The sequence below is a fragment of the Chiloscyllium punctatum genome, chromosome 41 (genome assembly GCF_047496795.1).
Source record: "Chiloscyllium punctatum isolate Juve2018m chromosome 41, sChiPun1.3, whole genome shotgun sequence".
Classification (NCBI taxonomy): Eukaryota; Metazoa; Chordata; class Chondrichthyes; order Orectolobiformes; family Hemiscylliidae; genus Chiloscyllium; species Chiloscyllium punctatum.
In genome coordinates, this window is record NC_092779.1 from 30,251,329 (window position 1) to 30,269,714 (window position 18,386).

Consider the following 18,386-nt stretch of genomic DNA (forward strand, 5'->3'; position numbering starts at 1 on the left):
ATATAATTGGGGGAGGGGGAATTATAATGCTAATAGGCAGGAACTGAGGTGCCAAAATTGGGAACAGATGTTCTCAGGAAAATGCACCACAGAAATGTGGAGATTGCTTAGGGAGCAATTGCTAATAGTGCTAGACAGGTTTGTCCTACCGTGCAAAGGAAGGGATGGTAGGTTGAAAGAACCTTGGGTGACAAGGGACGTAGAACATCTAATCGAGAGGTTGAAGGAAGTTTCCTTAAGGTTGAGGAGGCAAGGATCAGACAGGGCTTTAGAGGGTTACAAGGTAGCCAGGAAGGAACTGCAGAATAGACTTAGGAGAGCGAGAAGGGCATGAAAAAGCTTTAGCGGGGAGGATTAAGGAAAACCCATCTACATGTGTGATGAACAAGAGGATGGCCAGAGTGAGGGTAGGGCTGATCAGTGATAATGTAGGGAAATGTACACCTAGAGTCAGAGGAAGTAAGAAAGGTCCTTAATAAATACTTTGCTTCAGTATTCAATACTGAGAGGGACTCTGATGTTTCTGAGGACAGCATGAAACAGAATGATGTGCTAGAACAAATTGATATTAGGAAGGAGATGTGCTGAAACTTTTGTAAAACGTAAGGATAGATAAATCCTCTGGGCCAGACAGGATATAGCTGGGTTTCTACAGGAAGAGAGGGAAGAGATTGCTGCGCCTTAAGGCAATGATCTTTGCGTCCAGACTGTCCACTGAAATAGTGCCAAATGATTGGAGAGTGGCAAATGTTATTTCCTTGTTCAAGAAAGGGAGTAGGGATAATCCTGGGAATTACAAACCAGTTAGTTTTACATCCGTGGTGGGCAAAATATTGGTGAGAATTCTGAGAGACAGGATTTATGATTACTTGGAAACCATAGTTTGATTAGAGTGAGTCAGAATGGCTTTGTGAAGGGCAGGTCGTGCCTCACAAACCTTATTGAATTCTTTCAGGATGTGACAAAACATGTTGAAGGTAGGGCAGTGGGCATGGTGTATGTGGACTTTAGCAAGGCGTATAATATGGTTCCCAATGGTAGGCTTATTCAGAAAGTGAGGAGATTTGGAATATTGGGAAACCTGTCTGTCTAGATACAAAATTGGCTGGCCCATAAAAGACAGAGGGTGGTGGTAGATGGAAAATATTCAGCCTAAAACTGGTGTTCTGCAGGGTTCAGTTCTGGGACTTCCGCTGTTTGTGATTTTTATAAATGACTTGGATGAACAAGTGGAAGGGTGGGTTAGTAAGTTTGCCGATGACACGTAGGTTGGTGGAGTTGTGCATAGTATGGAGGGCTGTTGGAGGTTGCAATGGGACATTAACAGGATGCAGAACTGGGCTGATAAGTGGCAGATGGAGTTCATCCTGGAAAAGCATGAAGTAATTCACTTCGGAAGGTTGAATTTGAATGCAGAATATATGGTTAAGGGCAGGATTCTTGAAGTGTGGAGGAACAGAGGGATCTTGGGGTCCATGTCCATCGATCCCTCACCCAGGTTGATATGGTTGTTAAGAAGGCGTATACTCTGTCGGTTTTCATTAGCGGGGGGGGGGGGGTTCAGTTTAAGTGCCACGAGGTTATGCTGCAGCTCAGTACAGCCCTGGTTAGACCACACTTGGAATATTGTGTTCAGTTCTGGTCGCCTCATTATAGGAAAGATGTGAAAGCTTTTGAGAGGGTGCAGAGGAGATTTACCAGGATGCTGTCTGGACTGGAGGGCATGTCTTATGAAGAATGGTTGAGGGAGCTAGGGCTGTTCTCATTGCAGCGATAAAGGATGAGAGGTGATTTGATAGAGGTGTACAAGATGTTGAGAGGCAAAGATAGAGTGGATAGGCAGAGACCTTTTCCCAGGGTGGAAATGTCCATCACGAAGGGGCCTAACTTTAAGGTAATCAGAAGAATGCTTAGGGGTGATGTCAGAAGTAAGTTCTTTATACAGAGAGTGGCAGGTAAGTGGAATGCACTGCTGGTGATAGTGGTAGAGTCAGATACATTAGGGACCTTTAAGCAATTCTTGGATAGGTACATGGATGAAAGTTTAATGAAGGGTATATGTAGGTTAGTCTGATCTTAGAATAGGATAAATGGCCGGCACAGCATCGAGGGCTGAAGGGCCTGTACTGTGCTATAGTGTTCTACGTAGTTATAAAAACTCACACTTATCAAGTCATAGAGTCATGCAGCACGGAAACAGACCCTTCGGTCCAACCAGTCCAAGCCAAACATAATCCCAAACTAAACTAATTCCACCTGCCTGTTCCCAGCCCATATCCCTCCAAACTTTTCCTATTCATATACATATCCAAGTGTCTTTCAAATGTTGTAACTGTGCCCACATCCATTCAGACTTATGGGCAAGTTAACCCATCTACTACTCTTTGATAAGCTAGATAATGAGAAACTCAAGTTAATTCTAACAATTCTGGGCGTTCCAAAATCCAATATGATTTTCACATTATTGAAACTTTCCAATGCTCTTTGTGCTGCCAGAAACAATGAAGTGTGTCTGAAATAACTGGTGAGTCTGCTTATCAATTTACAGAATCAGATCTGTGTTACAAATGGCCAACCCCTTAACCAATTGCTTGTGAAGTACTGAAAATAAATTCATTGCTCCTTCACGGTGGCACAGTGATTAGCACTGCTGTCTCACAGCGCCAGAGACCCGGGTTCAATTCCCGACTCAGGTGACTGACTGTGTGGAGTTTGCACGTTCTCCCCGTGTCTGCGTGGGTTTCCTCTGGGTGCTCCGGTTTCCTCCCACAGTCCAAAGATGTGCAGGTCAGGTGAATTGGCCATGCTAAATTGCCCGTAGTGTTAGGTAAGGGGTGGATGTAGGGGTATGGGAGGGTTGCGCTTCGGCAGGGCGGTGTGGACTTGTTGGGCCGAAGGGCCTGTTTCCACATTGTAAGTAATCTAATCTAATCTAATCTAAATATCTATCGCCAGCCTTTACAAAGTGAGTAACAGAGTATTTTCTGCTGCTACTGAAAACCAACAACAATCAAACTTAGGTGGAAATATTGGCCATACAGAAGCACCTTCTCAAATGGGTTTTTTTTGCACATGGAAAGTGATAATGATCAGATTCTGAATTTCTTGTTCTGGCAAAGGATGATCCATACCATGGCCACTCATAATTGTCTAGCGTTCGAGGAAAGTGATGGAAACGGTATAATTTATCAATCAATGTTATACGTTCTGTTAACTGAGGAGAACGAAGGAAACATGAAGATCTACAATCCTGTACATGATTACAAATATACATTTCTTCTTTTACCCAGAGAGTGGCTAGAAGGTGGTAGTCACTTTCACAAAATAGAGCTTGGGTGAATAGCACAAATGCAGTTAAACTGAAGCAGGAATAATTGATGAGGGAGACATCAATAAAAGCTTGTGCTGATAGAGTTGGATGAAGAAATGCAGGGAAAGGTTTATGTAAAACATAAACACCTACACAAAGCAGTTAGGTGGAAGGGACCATTTTTACTTTGTACTTTCTATATAATACTTGCAAATTTATGCAGACAGTGTGAAAAAAATGATGAAAGTGTCCGTTAGAGATGTGCGTTTGTGCGTGGGTTCCATCTTGTACTGAGGACCTAATATTTTGTGATTAAAAGGAATGTGTCTGCAGAAATGTTTTGATGCAGGTAGTAGCAGAGATATATCGAAAGCAGGGCAACCCTTTCATGGCTGCTACAAGTTAGAGTCAGAGAAGTTACTTTCAGTTCTGCATCTCATTATGAGAATATGGTAAACCATGTGTTATCATGACCATAAAGATAGTTACGGCTACATTCTGGAGAATGGTAAACAATTTAGCAGTGAAGACCTAGGATCTGTATCATACAGCTCATCTGGCAAGAAAGTTGGAAATTTGAGTGAAATTGTGGATTTACACCTTGATCAATATTACTCTGTTACAAATACTGTACCTTTACAAGAAGGTTATGCTTATTTAATTCAAAGTTAAACAGAATGCTCTGAATAGCCGGATGGTGACCATACTTGCTTAGGATTACAGCATTGCTAAATTGTTACAACATAAGAAGAGACCTTTTGCTCCATCATGCTTGTGTTGGCATGAGAACCTCACCAAGTGTTGTTCTTCTGCTCACTCCCCACAAACACCCACTTTGTTCTTTTTCAAAATTCCTTCTGCCTCAATTGAACCTGCCTCCACGACACTTCCAGGTAGTGTATTTCAGATGCTAATCCCTCATAAATCTGCACCATCTTGTTCTTAATGCTGTCATGAGTGGGATCATCTTCTCCTTATTTACTGTGCCCAGAGCTCTCATGACTGTGAATATTTTAATATTTTAACCTCTTCTGCATGTGCTCCAATATTTTCAGCATCCAGAATTGGATTCAATACTTCAGCTGAGGCTGAACTAGTATCCTATATAAATGCAACATAACCTCCTTGCTTTGTTGGGAAACATGCCCATTTTATCTGGTTGTCACGCGTAAAGAAACCTAAACTGTTGAAAATCAAATGACAGTTTTCACATCTTGAATTTAAATGTAGAGGCAGACACGCAGACAGAGACAATGGAGTTTACTGCTGTTAGGGAGAAGCAGACACTACTGCTATGGAAAGCAAAGTGAACTGTCACTGTGCTAATAACAAAACAGAGTGCTTGAAAAAGTCTTGTTTTTTGTTTGAAAGGAAGATAAATGTCAAGGAACACAGAGTTAGCAAAATTGGCTTTGCGGGTTCTGTTTTGGAATACTTGAGACCAAGTGGGTCAACTATTGAAGGACACTAAGACTTCATCTGGTTTAACAGAAAGAAGTGAGCCAACTGAAAACTGAGATTAACTTGGCACTTAATCTTATAGTGATACCTATCTAACGAAGTGTGGTTTAAATAAAAAAAGTTTCATAAGGCCATTGTAATTGTTAATTAATTAATATAAAAGCACCCTTTCTTTAGTTTGGTGTAGTCACTACACACCTAATGTTTGATTTATGTTGATTTTAGCTTGCTTATTCAAGAAAAAGTCTTAAAATATCAATTCTTGATCTTTGGTTGCTTCTGGAAAATTAATTTCTTTTCTAAAAGTTATTACTTACTCTAGGCATCAAAACATACTTTATTAATATTTGAATTAAATATTTTTAACTGATTAGAGCCATGCGATATTATTGACTAAAACCTTCCTACTTTGGATATTCACTTCTATACTCCAGCAAGTTGCTATAAATATATTTCAACTTTCATTCCAAGTTTAGATCTATTTCAAACTAACTAATCACTTCCACTTATCTCATCTACACTTTAGCGACTATAATGGCATCTAGGAACTTGAATACAATGTCCAGAGCTCCACTACCAGCCTAGTGGGAACGTGTCATCTCACAAAATACTTTGTTTTTAATTTCATATCTTGTAGGACATGATGATGTCAAGGCCATCCTTTGTATGGTCGGAATTCATGTCCACATTCATTCTTCCACTGGCCATATGGTTCAGACTCTCAGAACGTTGGACAATAATTCTACAATGACAATTTAAACTGTTTTTTTTGTTATTTCGCACAATGAGTACAAGGATTTTAGTTTGATGTCTGAGATTTATTTTTCTTATATGGCCACATTTACATTTAGGCAGTGGCATATGCTAGCGTTTTGTATTTCAGATAGCTTAGTAATCAAGTACAGAACTGGAGCCATGCCTAACACAATTCCATTGACTTTTACTTACAGAGATGCAATGGTAACTAACTGTTTTTATTTGAGACATTGCCATTTGTATCATTCTGAGAAGTACCAACATTTAGGCTCAGCTACAATGAACAAAATGCAATACATTTCTAAGTCAAGATGCTGCAAGGCTTGGAGGACTTGATATGTTTCGGTTGCTCTTGTTCTTCAAAATGATAAAGATCATCAAAGGTGGTAGAGGGACTGAATATTTAAAATGATAGGTGAGGAACTGACCAAATGGGATACTTTGCCCTGAATGATAAAGTGCTTCTTGCCGTTACTCAAGTAAGGGACAGTATTTTATGAAATTCCTGATGTGACCAGTAGGCGGTAGAAAGGCTTGAAAAAGTTGAGAGATGACCTACTGATTACAGAATTCTCAGATTCTGACTTGCTTTTACAATCACATTGTTAAGTTTTAGTTTAATCATAGAATCCCCACAGTATGGGAACAGGCCCTTCAGCCCAACAAGTCCATACCTACCCTCCGAAGAGTATCCAAACCCTTTCCCCTACCATATTACTATACATTTCCCCTAGTGCACCAAACCTACATATCCCTGAACACTATGGGCAATTTGGCATGGCCAATTCAATTAACCTGCATATCTTTGGATTGTGGGAGGAAACTGGAGCACCCAAAGGAAACCCATGCAGACACAAGGAGAATGTGCAAACTCCACACAGACAGTCGCCCAAGGCTGGAATCAAACCCAGGTCCATGGCGCTGAGACAAGAGTACTAACCACTGAGCCACCATGCTGCCCCAAATGTTAAATCCCATGATTCTGAGGCATTTAACAACAACAATGCCATTTAATGGCAAGGCACAGATGTTAAACTTTTTCTTGTTGTAACTATTACTTCTCCAATTTAAATGATAAGTCTTTGCTTTGGTCAGATTTTTTATAGAGGAATAGCGATTAAATTACCATAGCAGAGTGGTGCAGCAGAAGTGTGCTATACCCATAACCCAGAGGTCGATGGATCAAAACCATCCTCTGCTATCTGCTCAATTGCCTTAGGGCAGCATGGTGGCTCAGTGGTGAGCACTGCTGCCTCACAGCGCCAGGGACCCGGGTTCGATTCCAGCCTCAGGTGACTCTCTATGTGGAGTTTGCGCGTGTCTGTGGGTTTTCCTCCCACAATCCGAAGATGTGCAGGTCAGGTGAATTGGTCATGCTAAATTGCGCATAGTGTTAGGTGCATTAGTCAGTGGTAAATATAGAGAATGGGTCTGGGTGGGTTACTCTTTGGAGGGTCAGTGTGGACTTGTTGGGCCGAAGGGCTTGTTTCCAAACTGCAGGAAATCTAATCGATGTGTTTCACCTCCAAACTGGTTATGCCAGTTCTGATCATCAAAATTTGATTAGTATTGTTATATTGATTTTATATTATTATATAAATTATTATTAAACAAATTTATATTCAACTTGTTCACCTTTTGATCTGGTTCTCTAGCTACTGGTTACTGGCTTTGGAAAAACCACCTTCAAAGCACCCGACGATGAAAAATTTACGCTAAATTAACTACAAAGGAGTAGTTTCAAAGAGGAGAGATAAGTTGAGATGCATTGAGTTCTTTCAAGTGAATACTGATGCTTAAGATCAAGGCATCGGATACACCACTAGCAATGGTAGGGCAATTAAAACTGAGCATGTGCAAGAGGCCAGAATTGCAGGAGCACACAAATGACAGAGGATAGAACATATAGAACATAGAATATTACAACGCAATACAGGCCCTTCGGCCCTCGATGTTGCGCCGCCCTGTCATACTAATCTGAAGCACATCCCACCTACACTATTCCATGTACGTCCATTTGCCTGTCCAATGACGACTTAAATGTACTTAAACTTGGCGAAGCTACTACTGTTGCAGGCAAAGTATTCCATACCCTTATTACTCTCTGAGTAAAGAAACTGCCTCTGACATCTGTCTTATACCTATCTCCCCTCACTTTAAAGTTGTGTCCCCTCGTGTTTGCTGTCCCCATACTTGGAAAAAGGTTCTCCCTGTCCACCCTATCTAACTCTCTGATTATCTTGCATGTCTCTATTAAGTCACCTCTCAACCTTCTTCTCTCTAACGAGAACAGCCTCAAGTCCCTCAGCCTTTCCTCATAAGACATTCCTTCCATACCAGGTAACATCCTAGTAAATCTCCTCTGCACCCTTTCCAAAGCTTCCACATCCTTCTTATAATGCGGTGACCAGAACTGTACACAATACTCCAAGTGTGGCCATACCAGAGCTTTGTACAGTTGCAGCATAACCTCCTGATTCCGGAAGTCAATCCCTCTATTAATAAAGGCCAAAGCACTGTATGCCTTCTTAACAACACTATCAATGTGGGTGGCAACTTTCAGGGATCTGTGTACATGGATACCGAGAGCTCTCTGCTCATCTGCACTCCCAAGAATCTTACCATTAGCCCAGTACTTTGCATTCCAATTACTCCGATTAAAGTGTATCACCTCACCCTTGTCCACATTAAACTCCATTTGCCACCTCTCAGCCCAGCTCTGCTTCCTATCTATGTCTCTCTGCAACCTACTACATCCTTCGTCACTATCCACAACTCCACCGACCTTAGGATAGTGGGCTTCATGAAATTAGAGAGATGGGGGAGATTTAAAAACAATAACAAACACTTTAAAAATCAAGCTACTGGTGGAACAGGTGCCATGGAGACCAGGAGTGATCATGAAAGGGACTTGGGTATAGGCAGCTGGGATTTGGACAAGATCACCTTCATTAAGGCTGGTGAATTGTAGGCTGGCAGAAAAGCATCAGAATAGTCAAGTCCACAGGTAACAAAGGCATAGGTAAGTGTTTCAGCTGCAGAAGAGCTCAGAATGAGGCCGAAATACATAATACTATGCTTGTAGAATAAATGATTTGGGTATAGAGAGGAGACATTTGAAACTCATCTCAGAATTCAACAGAACTATGAGATATGCTCAGTTCAGCCTCAGACACTGGCAAGGGACTCAAGACTGTAGTATTGATCTGACTAATATATAGCTGCAAAGATTTCTGCTCATTAGGCACTGAATATCCAGTGAAACATACCACAAATCAGTGAAGGTGGATGGGTTGAATGAGGTGGTAGTGTAGTAGAGTTTGGTATTGTCATTGTAGATGTGAAATCTGACTTCTCATTGGATGCTGTTACCCCAAGGAGCAGCATGTTAATGGAAGATGTGAGGAGGCCAAGAATAAATCTTTTGAGAATTCTAGAGGTAATGGCGCATGTAAAGCGGGAGTAGGTGGTATAGAGATCGAAACATCTAGGGAGGATATTCCAAGGTTTAGGACCTCGACTTGGCAACCAACAATGAGGAAATTGGGAATGGTTGGGTGGGGATTGGTGAGGGGAGCTTACGGGGCAGAGTGTGGAGGTGGCAGAGGCCACAAATGAAGGAGCACAGATTCATGTGAGAACTGTATGGCTGGAAGATATTACAGAAATGGGGAGAAATGAGATGACAAAATTTGAACAGAAGAGCAAGAATGTTAAATTCAACACATTGGAAGCACAGAGATGGTGGTGATACATTATAGTACACTGTAGTAAAACAAAATATGAGAATTTCAATGTCATTCTTCAAACTGAGTAAAACTCACCATCTGTCTCTTTCATTCTCTGTTTTGATTTCAATTTCAGGCACCTACGCAAAAGGTAGATGCTGGAGTTCTCAAACAAATCTAGTTCAAGTATTCACAGCAGGAACAATATTTTTACTTCAAAAAGATGGCTGCAAGTATTATCCTTTGCATAAAAGCATAATAAAACATGCTGCAAAGGGGTTTCCTTTGAAGAAAGTGAACATGTTCTAAATGCTGATATTTCCTTGTTATACACTGAACTTCTCCAGGGAGGATATTCCAAGGGAGTATCCTTGGAATACTGAATCAATACATCAGAAGTTGCAGAACTCAGAAACTGTTTAACTATCTGAAATTAATTCTGTTTTGAGTTTGTGTGCAACTGACAGCAATAGAAAGTCATGCCTGGTTGATAACTTACAGTGTTCAACTAATCTAATTGCTTGATGCTAATAAGGTTAATCTCAACGCAAACAAAATAGTTAACCTGTCTTGTAAATGTCTATGAGCTGATAAGTAAGTTAAACATGGATGGCCATCTTAAAAATCAGATGGCACAATATATAAATTCGGATTAGGATCTGGGTGTTTAAAATTCTTTGATTTGTTTGAGAACTCCAGCATCTACCTTTTGCCTGAAATTGAAATCAAAACAGAGAGTGGAAGAGACAGATGGTGAGTTTTACTCAGTTTGAAGAATGACATTGAAATTCTCATATTTTGTTTTACTACAGTGTACTATAATGTATCACCACCATCTCTGTGCTTCCAATGTGTTGAATTTAACATTCTTGCTCTTCTGTTCAAATCTTATCATCTCACTTCTCCCCATTTCTGTAATATCTTCCAGCCATACAGTTCTCACATGAGTCTGTGCTCCTTATTCGTGGCCTCTGCCACCTCCACACTCTGCCCTGTAAGCTCCCCTCACCAATCCCCACCCAATCATTTCCAATTTCCTCATAGTTGGTTGCCAAGTCGAGGTCCTAAACCTAGGAATATCCTCCCTAGATGTTTCGATCTCTATACCACCTGCTCCCACTTTACATACGCCATTACCTGTGGAATTTTCAAAAGATCTGTTCTTGGCCTCCTCCCATTTTGAGGACTTCAAAATATAAGTCATTATGCTGCAAATGTATCAGATATTCTTTGTGTTCAGTGACAAAATACAAACTGTACAAGACAACCTTTCACCAATATAACTTGAGAGGCAGTCCTGAACAGAAAGTAGAAAGGTACAAATGTATAAGAAATAACTTTTGCCTTTCAGGATCTCAGGATGGATCACAACACTTTACAGGCAATGTATTATTTTTGAAGTTTGATCACTGTTTGTAACATGGAAACAATGCAGCCAGTTTGTGCACAGGAAGGTCACCCAAACAGCAGTATGGTAAGACCTGACCATCTCGTTTAGTTATGTTGGCTGTAGAGTTAGAAGTGACCAGGACAAAAACCTTGCTTTCCTTCAAATATGTCATATAACCCACCTGAGAAGGCAAATGGGATCTTCCTTGAAATAAAATTCTTAATTTACTCTACTGATGTGTCAGCATATTTTCGAGGCTCATGTCTCTGGGAATAGGAGTTGAACCCCAGATCCTCTGACACAGATACCGAAATTCTACCACGGGACCATGGCTGATCTAATTAGTTCCAAGAGACACTGTGTCAATGGGTTAACAAGAGTGGGAGTTCTCAATTTGGCTTGTGGATTTCCTAAAGAAGGGGAGAAGTCGGCAGCCATAACCTAAAGGCTCATACATAACTTTTGAGAAACTGAGCATGTACAGAATTGCCTGTTGGTCATAAGTATTTCAATGTTGTTGCTGGGCTTCTGAAACCCAATGATTAAAATTAACAAGGCAAATGCAGCCAATCAGCAGCTACACCATATTCCAGAGCTGCTCTGATAGGTAACTGTTTCCCACAGTAGACTGTAAATGCGACATCGCACAATGCTTATATTTGAACTTTTTTTTATGCTTAGCCATTTCAATAGATGGGGAAACTGGGTTACTAACATTTGAAAGTACAATTAAGAAATACCACCTTATGTTGATTCCGAAATAAATAATTATTATTGTTGATGCTGATTAGCTACTGACTGTAGCTATCATTGGCATGTGGACGGGCTTCATAAGTGGGTTTCAATTCTTCCATTTGTGTTGAAAAGGCTTTAAGCTAATCATCTAATGGGTAAATAATTGCTAAGCATAGCTGCCTGCTGCAGGGATGAACAGTGCTATTTCTAAGTAGGAGATTATTAATTTAAACTGTACAGCAATGTGCACTTCCACTGTGTACTCACCTCCGCCTTGATCTTATTGTCTCCAAAGCACAGGTGTTGCAGGTAGGCTGCAGCATTGGACTGCACTGAAGGGAACTGATGTTGCAACATCTGGATGACCTCTGGCAGCTCAGGATCCCGCCAACCAAACTCCCTGTGGAAATATATCAAAGTGATGCTGAAAGGTATGGAACAGTTCATTAGTTCAGCTGAAACAACACACAGATTTGATTTAACGATACACAGATGTTTTGAATAAGTGAGCTCTCCTCTGTTTCTTGTTGGGTTATAAGACACAGCCACAAACTCCTCAACATGAGCAATATGCACCTCATTGTGTGCCGATCAGATTGCATGTGATATTGGTTTGATAGTGCTGTTCCATATCATGTCAATGGGCCATTTTTTGTTGCTCTAAACCTGTCCATGAAATGACTCTTGAATTTGTTGGGGCTGTCACTTTTTATGATTCTGCCATTCAGACATCATAAAGTGGATTGGAATATAACGAGGGGAGGAACAACAACATTGTTGACACATATCCTCAGCTCGCGAGTTTATCTACAATGATGAATTAATGGGCAATATTGAGAACGTGAGCAGATCATTCTATCTTTTGAGTGTTCTGAAACATTCCAAGATCGTGACAAATCATATCCGAATTCCATCCCCTTCCCTTGGCTCCACATCCCTTATTAGCACTCATTGGGGAAAAAAATTAATCTTGGATTGCGAATTTATTAACTGACTTGTCAACTACTGTTTATTTTTTGAGTGAGACAGTTCAACCGTCAATCTTGAATGTCTTAGCTTGGAAATGAAGAAAATGACCCCCTTTCCTAGACTGCCACAGCTTTTGACTATTTAACCTAACAATCCTTTCAAAATCTGAAATACAGCAAGTAAATCATTATTTACCCTTGGATACTCCAAGGGAGAAAAACCTAGTTTATATAATGTCTCCACAAAATCTAACCCTTAGAGACCTCATAATATTCTGGTGAGTGGTGCTAAGAGTTGTACACAGTCTTCCAGATATTGTTGAATCACGTCAAAGTAGTGGAGAACCTAGAGCAGAATTACTTTTACATTCTGCTTCTTTTATTATAAAGGCCACTATTTCTTTCCACCTTTTTGATTAATGTTGTACCTACTTGTAATATTTTAGTGATTTGTGCAAATGGATCCCGAAAGTTTCTTAAACTTCTCCTGTCCCTAATTTTTGACCATCTGAAACACTCTCAAAATTATCCTCCTCTGACCCAAAATGGACACTTAATCTGCACTGGAATCCTTTTACATCTATGGACTTTTCTTTGTTGTCAGATTTTTTGTTCAATCTGTTCAGACAGGTTGGATTTGAACCTAGATATTCTGGGTCAGAGGCAGGGACACCACCACTGTGCTGCAAGAGCCATTCTTATGCCAGTTATTTTAAAAAACAATTACATTTGTGTGTCATGAATTGCCCTTAACAGGTGTCTACTGACGTTCTCTAATGAGTTCAAATTCCTCTAAGTGCTCAGTCACAGAGTCCCTAATTATAGATTCCAATAACTTCCCAAAGCAGATGTTAGTATGCTAAAAGATTTATAATTTCCTGTTTTATCTCCATCTCCCACCTTGTCAAAATAACAACATTCCTTAGACTTACATTGTACTTACTTTTCCTTTACTGTGAAATCAAAATGGCGGGACCCATAAGGTAGGCATGAAATAAAAACTGAGATTGTACAGTAACTTAAATCAGAAGGAGACACACCAAAGTCCAGTTAAACTTCCAAAATCTAAAAAAAAACTAAAAGGTAGGAAAACTGATGAGGCAAGGATTTGTATGTCATTGAGGTATTTGAGAAGATGGGTTTGTGAAGCTCACACACTGAACTCTGATTTCAAGAAATGGAGACAACATTGGATGATTTTGAGGGAGGTTAGAGAGAAAAAAGGAGAGTTCAGAGCAACAAAATCTTCTACTGAAGATAAAAGTGGAGAGAAAATGAAGGTTAAAGTTGACACAGAAATGTTAGAAGCTAGTGCTAAGATAACAAATTTATTTTTTCTCATATTTGTTCCAGATCACCAGAAAGGTAACCTGTTTGCCTCTGTCTAAGTCTTTTTGATCTGTACATCCTTACTTACTGCTTGTAAACAAAGCTTTTCACTGTATCTCGGTACACGTGACAATAAATCAATCAATCAGGTGATAAACTAACCTCTTTCAATATAGCATCGATATTTTCATCTTAAATGTGCTTAGATTTGACAAAGAGTTATTTTGCTCAGACTGATGGGATATTAAGTGCATCGCAAATGAAAGAAAGCTTGCTGAAGGCAGTTGCAGCAATGAAGGTGATCTTGAAGTTATACTTGATAACATTGGCCAAAGAGATGTAGGTCAATCAAGGACAAATGGAAAGGTTTCAGCTTTTAGTTTGACTTAGAAAAGAAACTGTGCCTTTGAAAAATTGAAGGAAACAAGGTGTTTAATGCCTGATTGAAGTAAGAGCAAACTGCATTGATTTAGACAATGAATTGAAAGGGCCCTGAAAGTTGTGTCTATTGGGAGTATGTAACATTAAGGAAGTTGATTTAGCGTCTTGTGAAATCATCAGTGTTGGTCGATGGGTGAAGGAGGCCACTGCTGTCAGAACACAACAGGGTAGCAGAAAATACAAAGCTCTGTGAAACATTCAAGTTAGAGGGTCAACCATCAACACCAGCAAAGACAAATCACAAATGAAATACATGATATGCATTTTTATACTCACCGATTTTAGCAATTAAATGAATTGCATATTACACAACCTTAATGTACATTGGCAGCATTTGTGTAAAACAGAGTAAAAGCAGAGTATTTTGCAAACAGTTGCTACATTTTTATTCTTTGTCAAAAAGTTGGTTAAATGTCTGTTTTTTCAAATTTCAAACCAGTCAAATGATGAAGTTTAGTTTTAGAATATGTTCTTCCTGAGAGTGCATTTTCATTGTTTCATCATTCATGACTCCTTCAAGTTTATCAGAAAATGTTTAAGCTGCTTACATGGGTAGATGAATATTTAATTATGCTGTTTAGAAAATAAAATGTGCATTTACACACAGCCTTTCATGGCTTCATAATATGTAGAAGTTCTTTACAACAAATTAAGCACTTTAAGAAGTATGGTCACTGTAATGTAGGAGATTCTGGCAGCATTTTTGCATACTGCATGGGCCGTCAGACATCAATTGGATAATCACCATCTAATTTTAAATTTAATGATATTATTTGAAGGATAAATATTGACCAAGTTACTAGGGAGACTTCCCCTGTCCTGTGGTTGTTTCCTTTCATCTGAAATAGCAGATGAGACCTTGCTTCAATGTCTCATTGAGACGACGGAACTTCTAACAGTCTAGGAGTGCTCCCAGCACTGTAACTGTTAGCTGAGGTTATTTATTCAAATCGATTGGGAGGAAGTTGAACTGGCAATCATCTGACTGAAAAGCAAAAGTTCTTCTGTTTTAGATTGATAAGAAAAAAACAGGTCAATGACAGGGAAAGGCCAGATATTTGGAGCCAAGCCCCTCAGGTATGTGTGTTGGAAAAATAATGTCCCCAGGTTTTGATAGACTTGCATGATAACTACAACAAAAACGGCAAGGTGTAACAAAAATATGTCCATTCTGACAATTACAGTTGAGGATGTGGTGAGATATATTGCAGCATTAAATAATACAAAGTGACAACATCGTGTGGGGATGCATTTACATGAAGAAGCAATTCAGTCATAGAAGAAGTACATGCAAAAAGCATTGCATACAGGAATACAAGCAAGGTAGGATGGCCAAATCTGGTTCAGAGGATTCCTCGAGGTTTCAAACATTACCTCCTGCTACCAACTCCTCCTGGTCAAAGAGACCTTCCCCCTGTTCTTCAATACTTTGAATAATTTCCTTTATGAGTTATAAAATAAAATGAAAATTATGCAATATTTTAAATTCCCCATTACTTGTGACAATGGCTCGAAGATTAATATTTAACTCAAGGACGATCATGAAGAGTTGGCAACCAGAGAGAAAGGCAGTAACCAATATGGGAAGTTAAGCAGAGTTAGCCATTCACACATCACACAATGCAATGGCCAAGCACTTCCATGGGTCAAATCATGATGCTCTCATAACCCAACACTCATATTTAATGGAAACATCTGTAGACACAGAGGTAAACACACATTGCAACTAATGTACACAGTTTACAACATTTGAAGACAGAATAGTAGTCTTGCTCAGACAGACATCTCTATGCGGTTTTGAGACTTGGATTGTACATTGTGCACTGACAATAATATCTATGATACTAATTTTCAAACAGGATGCAAGATTTGTGCAATATGTTACATGTATGTACATCCAAATTAGTGCACCATGCTTTATGGCGTGATAATGTTGTCTAATTGATGTATATTTGCTTATTCAGAATAACCCACTTGTCCAAGTTGAGTTGCTGAGTCAAAGAGCAAAAATCACTGCTTCTTTAACCAGGTGAACTGGACAACAGCACAGGTGAGTGCATTTGGGCAGATCAGAATAATTTTTATATGGAAGTGACAATAAGCATCAAGTATCAGACACTGTTCCAGTGTAGCACGCTTCCCGGGTTGTAAGGGAATCCAATCCAAGTAGGTCAACTTTAAGAAAAGAAACGTTCAAACATGTAATCCATATTGACCGTCACTTGACAGATCTGAGGCTCATGTTGCTTTTATTTAACAATGTTTAACACCAAGTGCTGTCTTTTAGCATACATGCCTGAAGGTCGAAGCTGACAAACCATTCCTCTTTCATGTGGTGAGATAACCATTTCTCATGTCCTGAGCACCCAGATGAATGGGATGAGTTATAATGAAAAGGAACTGATATTCTAGTATTTTGAACTTTGAAACAACTGGTATCATTGCAAACATGTAGCTGTGTGCTGTTAGGATAGGATATTTTTGAGTAAGGTGCCTTTTGAGAAGTGTGCAGGCACAGAGGAATATATGCCTGCCATACAGTCAAGCAAGGCTACACAGGCATTCCTTGAGCGCATCTTGCTCTGTGAATGGTACTGACTTCAGAACAGTACTGAATATGATAGTCCTTTTGAGGAATACTGCTAGAGCTAAGTTTGCAAAACCATGGGTACTGCAGGTGGTGTGGTACAGGATATAAAAGGAAAGACAGAAAAAGCAATAGTGGTAAGAGACCTAATATTTAAGGGTTCACTCATGGGTTTCTCAGGCCACAGGTGTAACTCCAGAATATTTAGTACAGGGAGTAAAGGTACGAGTAAAAGGAAGGTCAGAAAAGAGGTAGCATGAAGGAAGCAAATATTTGAAGTTTAGGCAGGTGTTTCTGAGGCCACAGAAGTAACTTCAGGACATTATATTTCTATTTGAATGACAGGGCCAAGGATGTCACTGAATGTCTGCAGAATATTCTGAGGTGGGGATGATGAATAGCTTAAGGTCATGGTTCATATTTATATCAACGACATAGTTAGAAAAGAGAAGCGGCCTTGCAGGCAGATTTTAAGGAGATAGGGAGGTGACGACTGGCAATCAGAATTCCAGACCAATATTTTGGGGACAGGGTTTTGAATCCCATTGTGGTGAAATATGAATTTGTTAAAAGGCTGGCATAATGGTGATCATGTAACCACTGTTGAGTGTTTAAAAAAATCCATCTGGTTCAACAATACCCTTTATAAGGTTGCAGAGGTCTGCAGCACAGAAAAAGGCCTTCATCCCATTGAGACTGCGCTCGTTAATAACAACCACTTAACTATTCTAATTCCATTCCTAACACTTAGTCCCCCCATAGCCTTGTATACCTTGGCATTGCAAAGTGCATCTGAATACGTCTTCAATGTAATTAGAGTCTCTGCCAGTACTACCCTTAGAGGCAGTGAGTTTCAGATTCCCACCATACTCCGGGTGAAAAAAATCCTAACATCCTCTCTAAACCTCTTGACCCTTACCTTAAATCTCTGCTTTTTGGTCAATGATCCCTCCACTGAGGGGTCCATTTCTTCTTGTCTACCCTGTCTATGTTTATCATACTAAGCAAACGTCCCACTCAATCTTCTCTGCTCCAGGGAAAACAACCCCAGTCTATCCAATATCTCTTCATAATGAAACTTCTCCAGTCAACATCCTAGTAAATCTCCTTTGCACCATCTCGAGTGCAATCACATTCCTTTAGAGAATCAAATCAACCACTCTTACCCAGTCAGGCTTACATGTGACGCTCAGCCTACAACAATGTGGTTGACCCTGGACAACCCTCTGGGAACAAGGGATGGGCAATACATTTGGCCTAACCACCAATGCCCACATCCAATTGCCAAACAAAAAGAATTGAAAAGTAAGAGCAATAAGATATCTAGATTCCTCCTAGTATGAGTATGTACAGAAAATGGAAGGGTGAGAAATCAAATACGTTACTGAGGAAGTCTTGCAGGAGAGAGGTTTTAAATTTCTCGGGTATTAGAGTTGAGTTTGGAGAAGCTGAGATCGGTATAAACTGGAAAGGTCACACATTAACAATTATCTTAACAGGGAGGTTTGTTTTGAGCTTTCGAGAGTGGTAAACTAAATAAACGATGGGAACTTGAGGACAGCAGGAAAATCAGCAGAAGCCAGAAAATTAGTTAATGAATAATCAAAGAGTAGAAATGGGTGACGAAAGAATTGTTCGATGGTTAATGACATCTATTTCATACAAGGAGCCTGTAAGGCAA

At 39.8% G+C, this 18,386-nt stretch overlaps 1 protein-coding gene across 15 annotated transcripts in view; it reads right to left on the bottom strand.

The window, feature by feature from the left end:
• Positions 1-18,386, bottom strand: part of LOC140464970 (catenin delta-2-like) — a 1,239,301-nt gene that overhangs the window by 205,028 nt on the left and 1,015,887 nt on the right. For all 15 annotated transcript variants that reach the window (XM_072560655.1, XM_072560657.1, XM_072560654.1 and 12 more), the window contains one exon: positions 11,648-11,780. In XM_072560655.1, the coding sequence (XP_072416756.1) occupies positions 11,648-11,780 (133 nt within the window). The remainder of the gene's footprint in view (positions 1-11,647; positions 11,781-18,386) is intronic.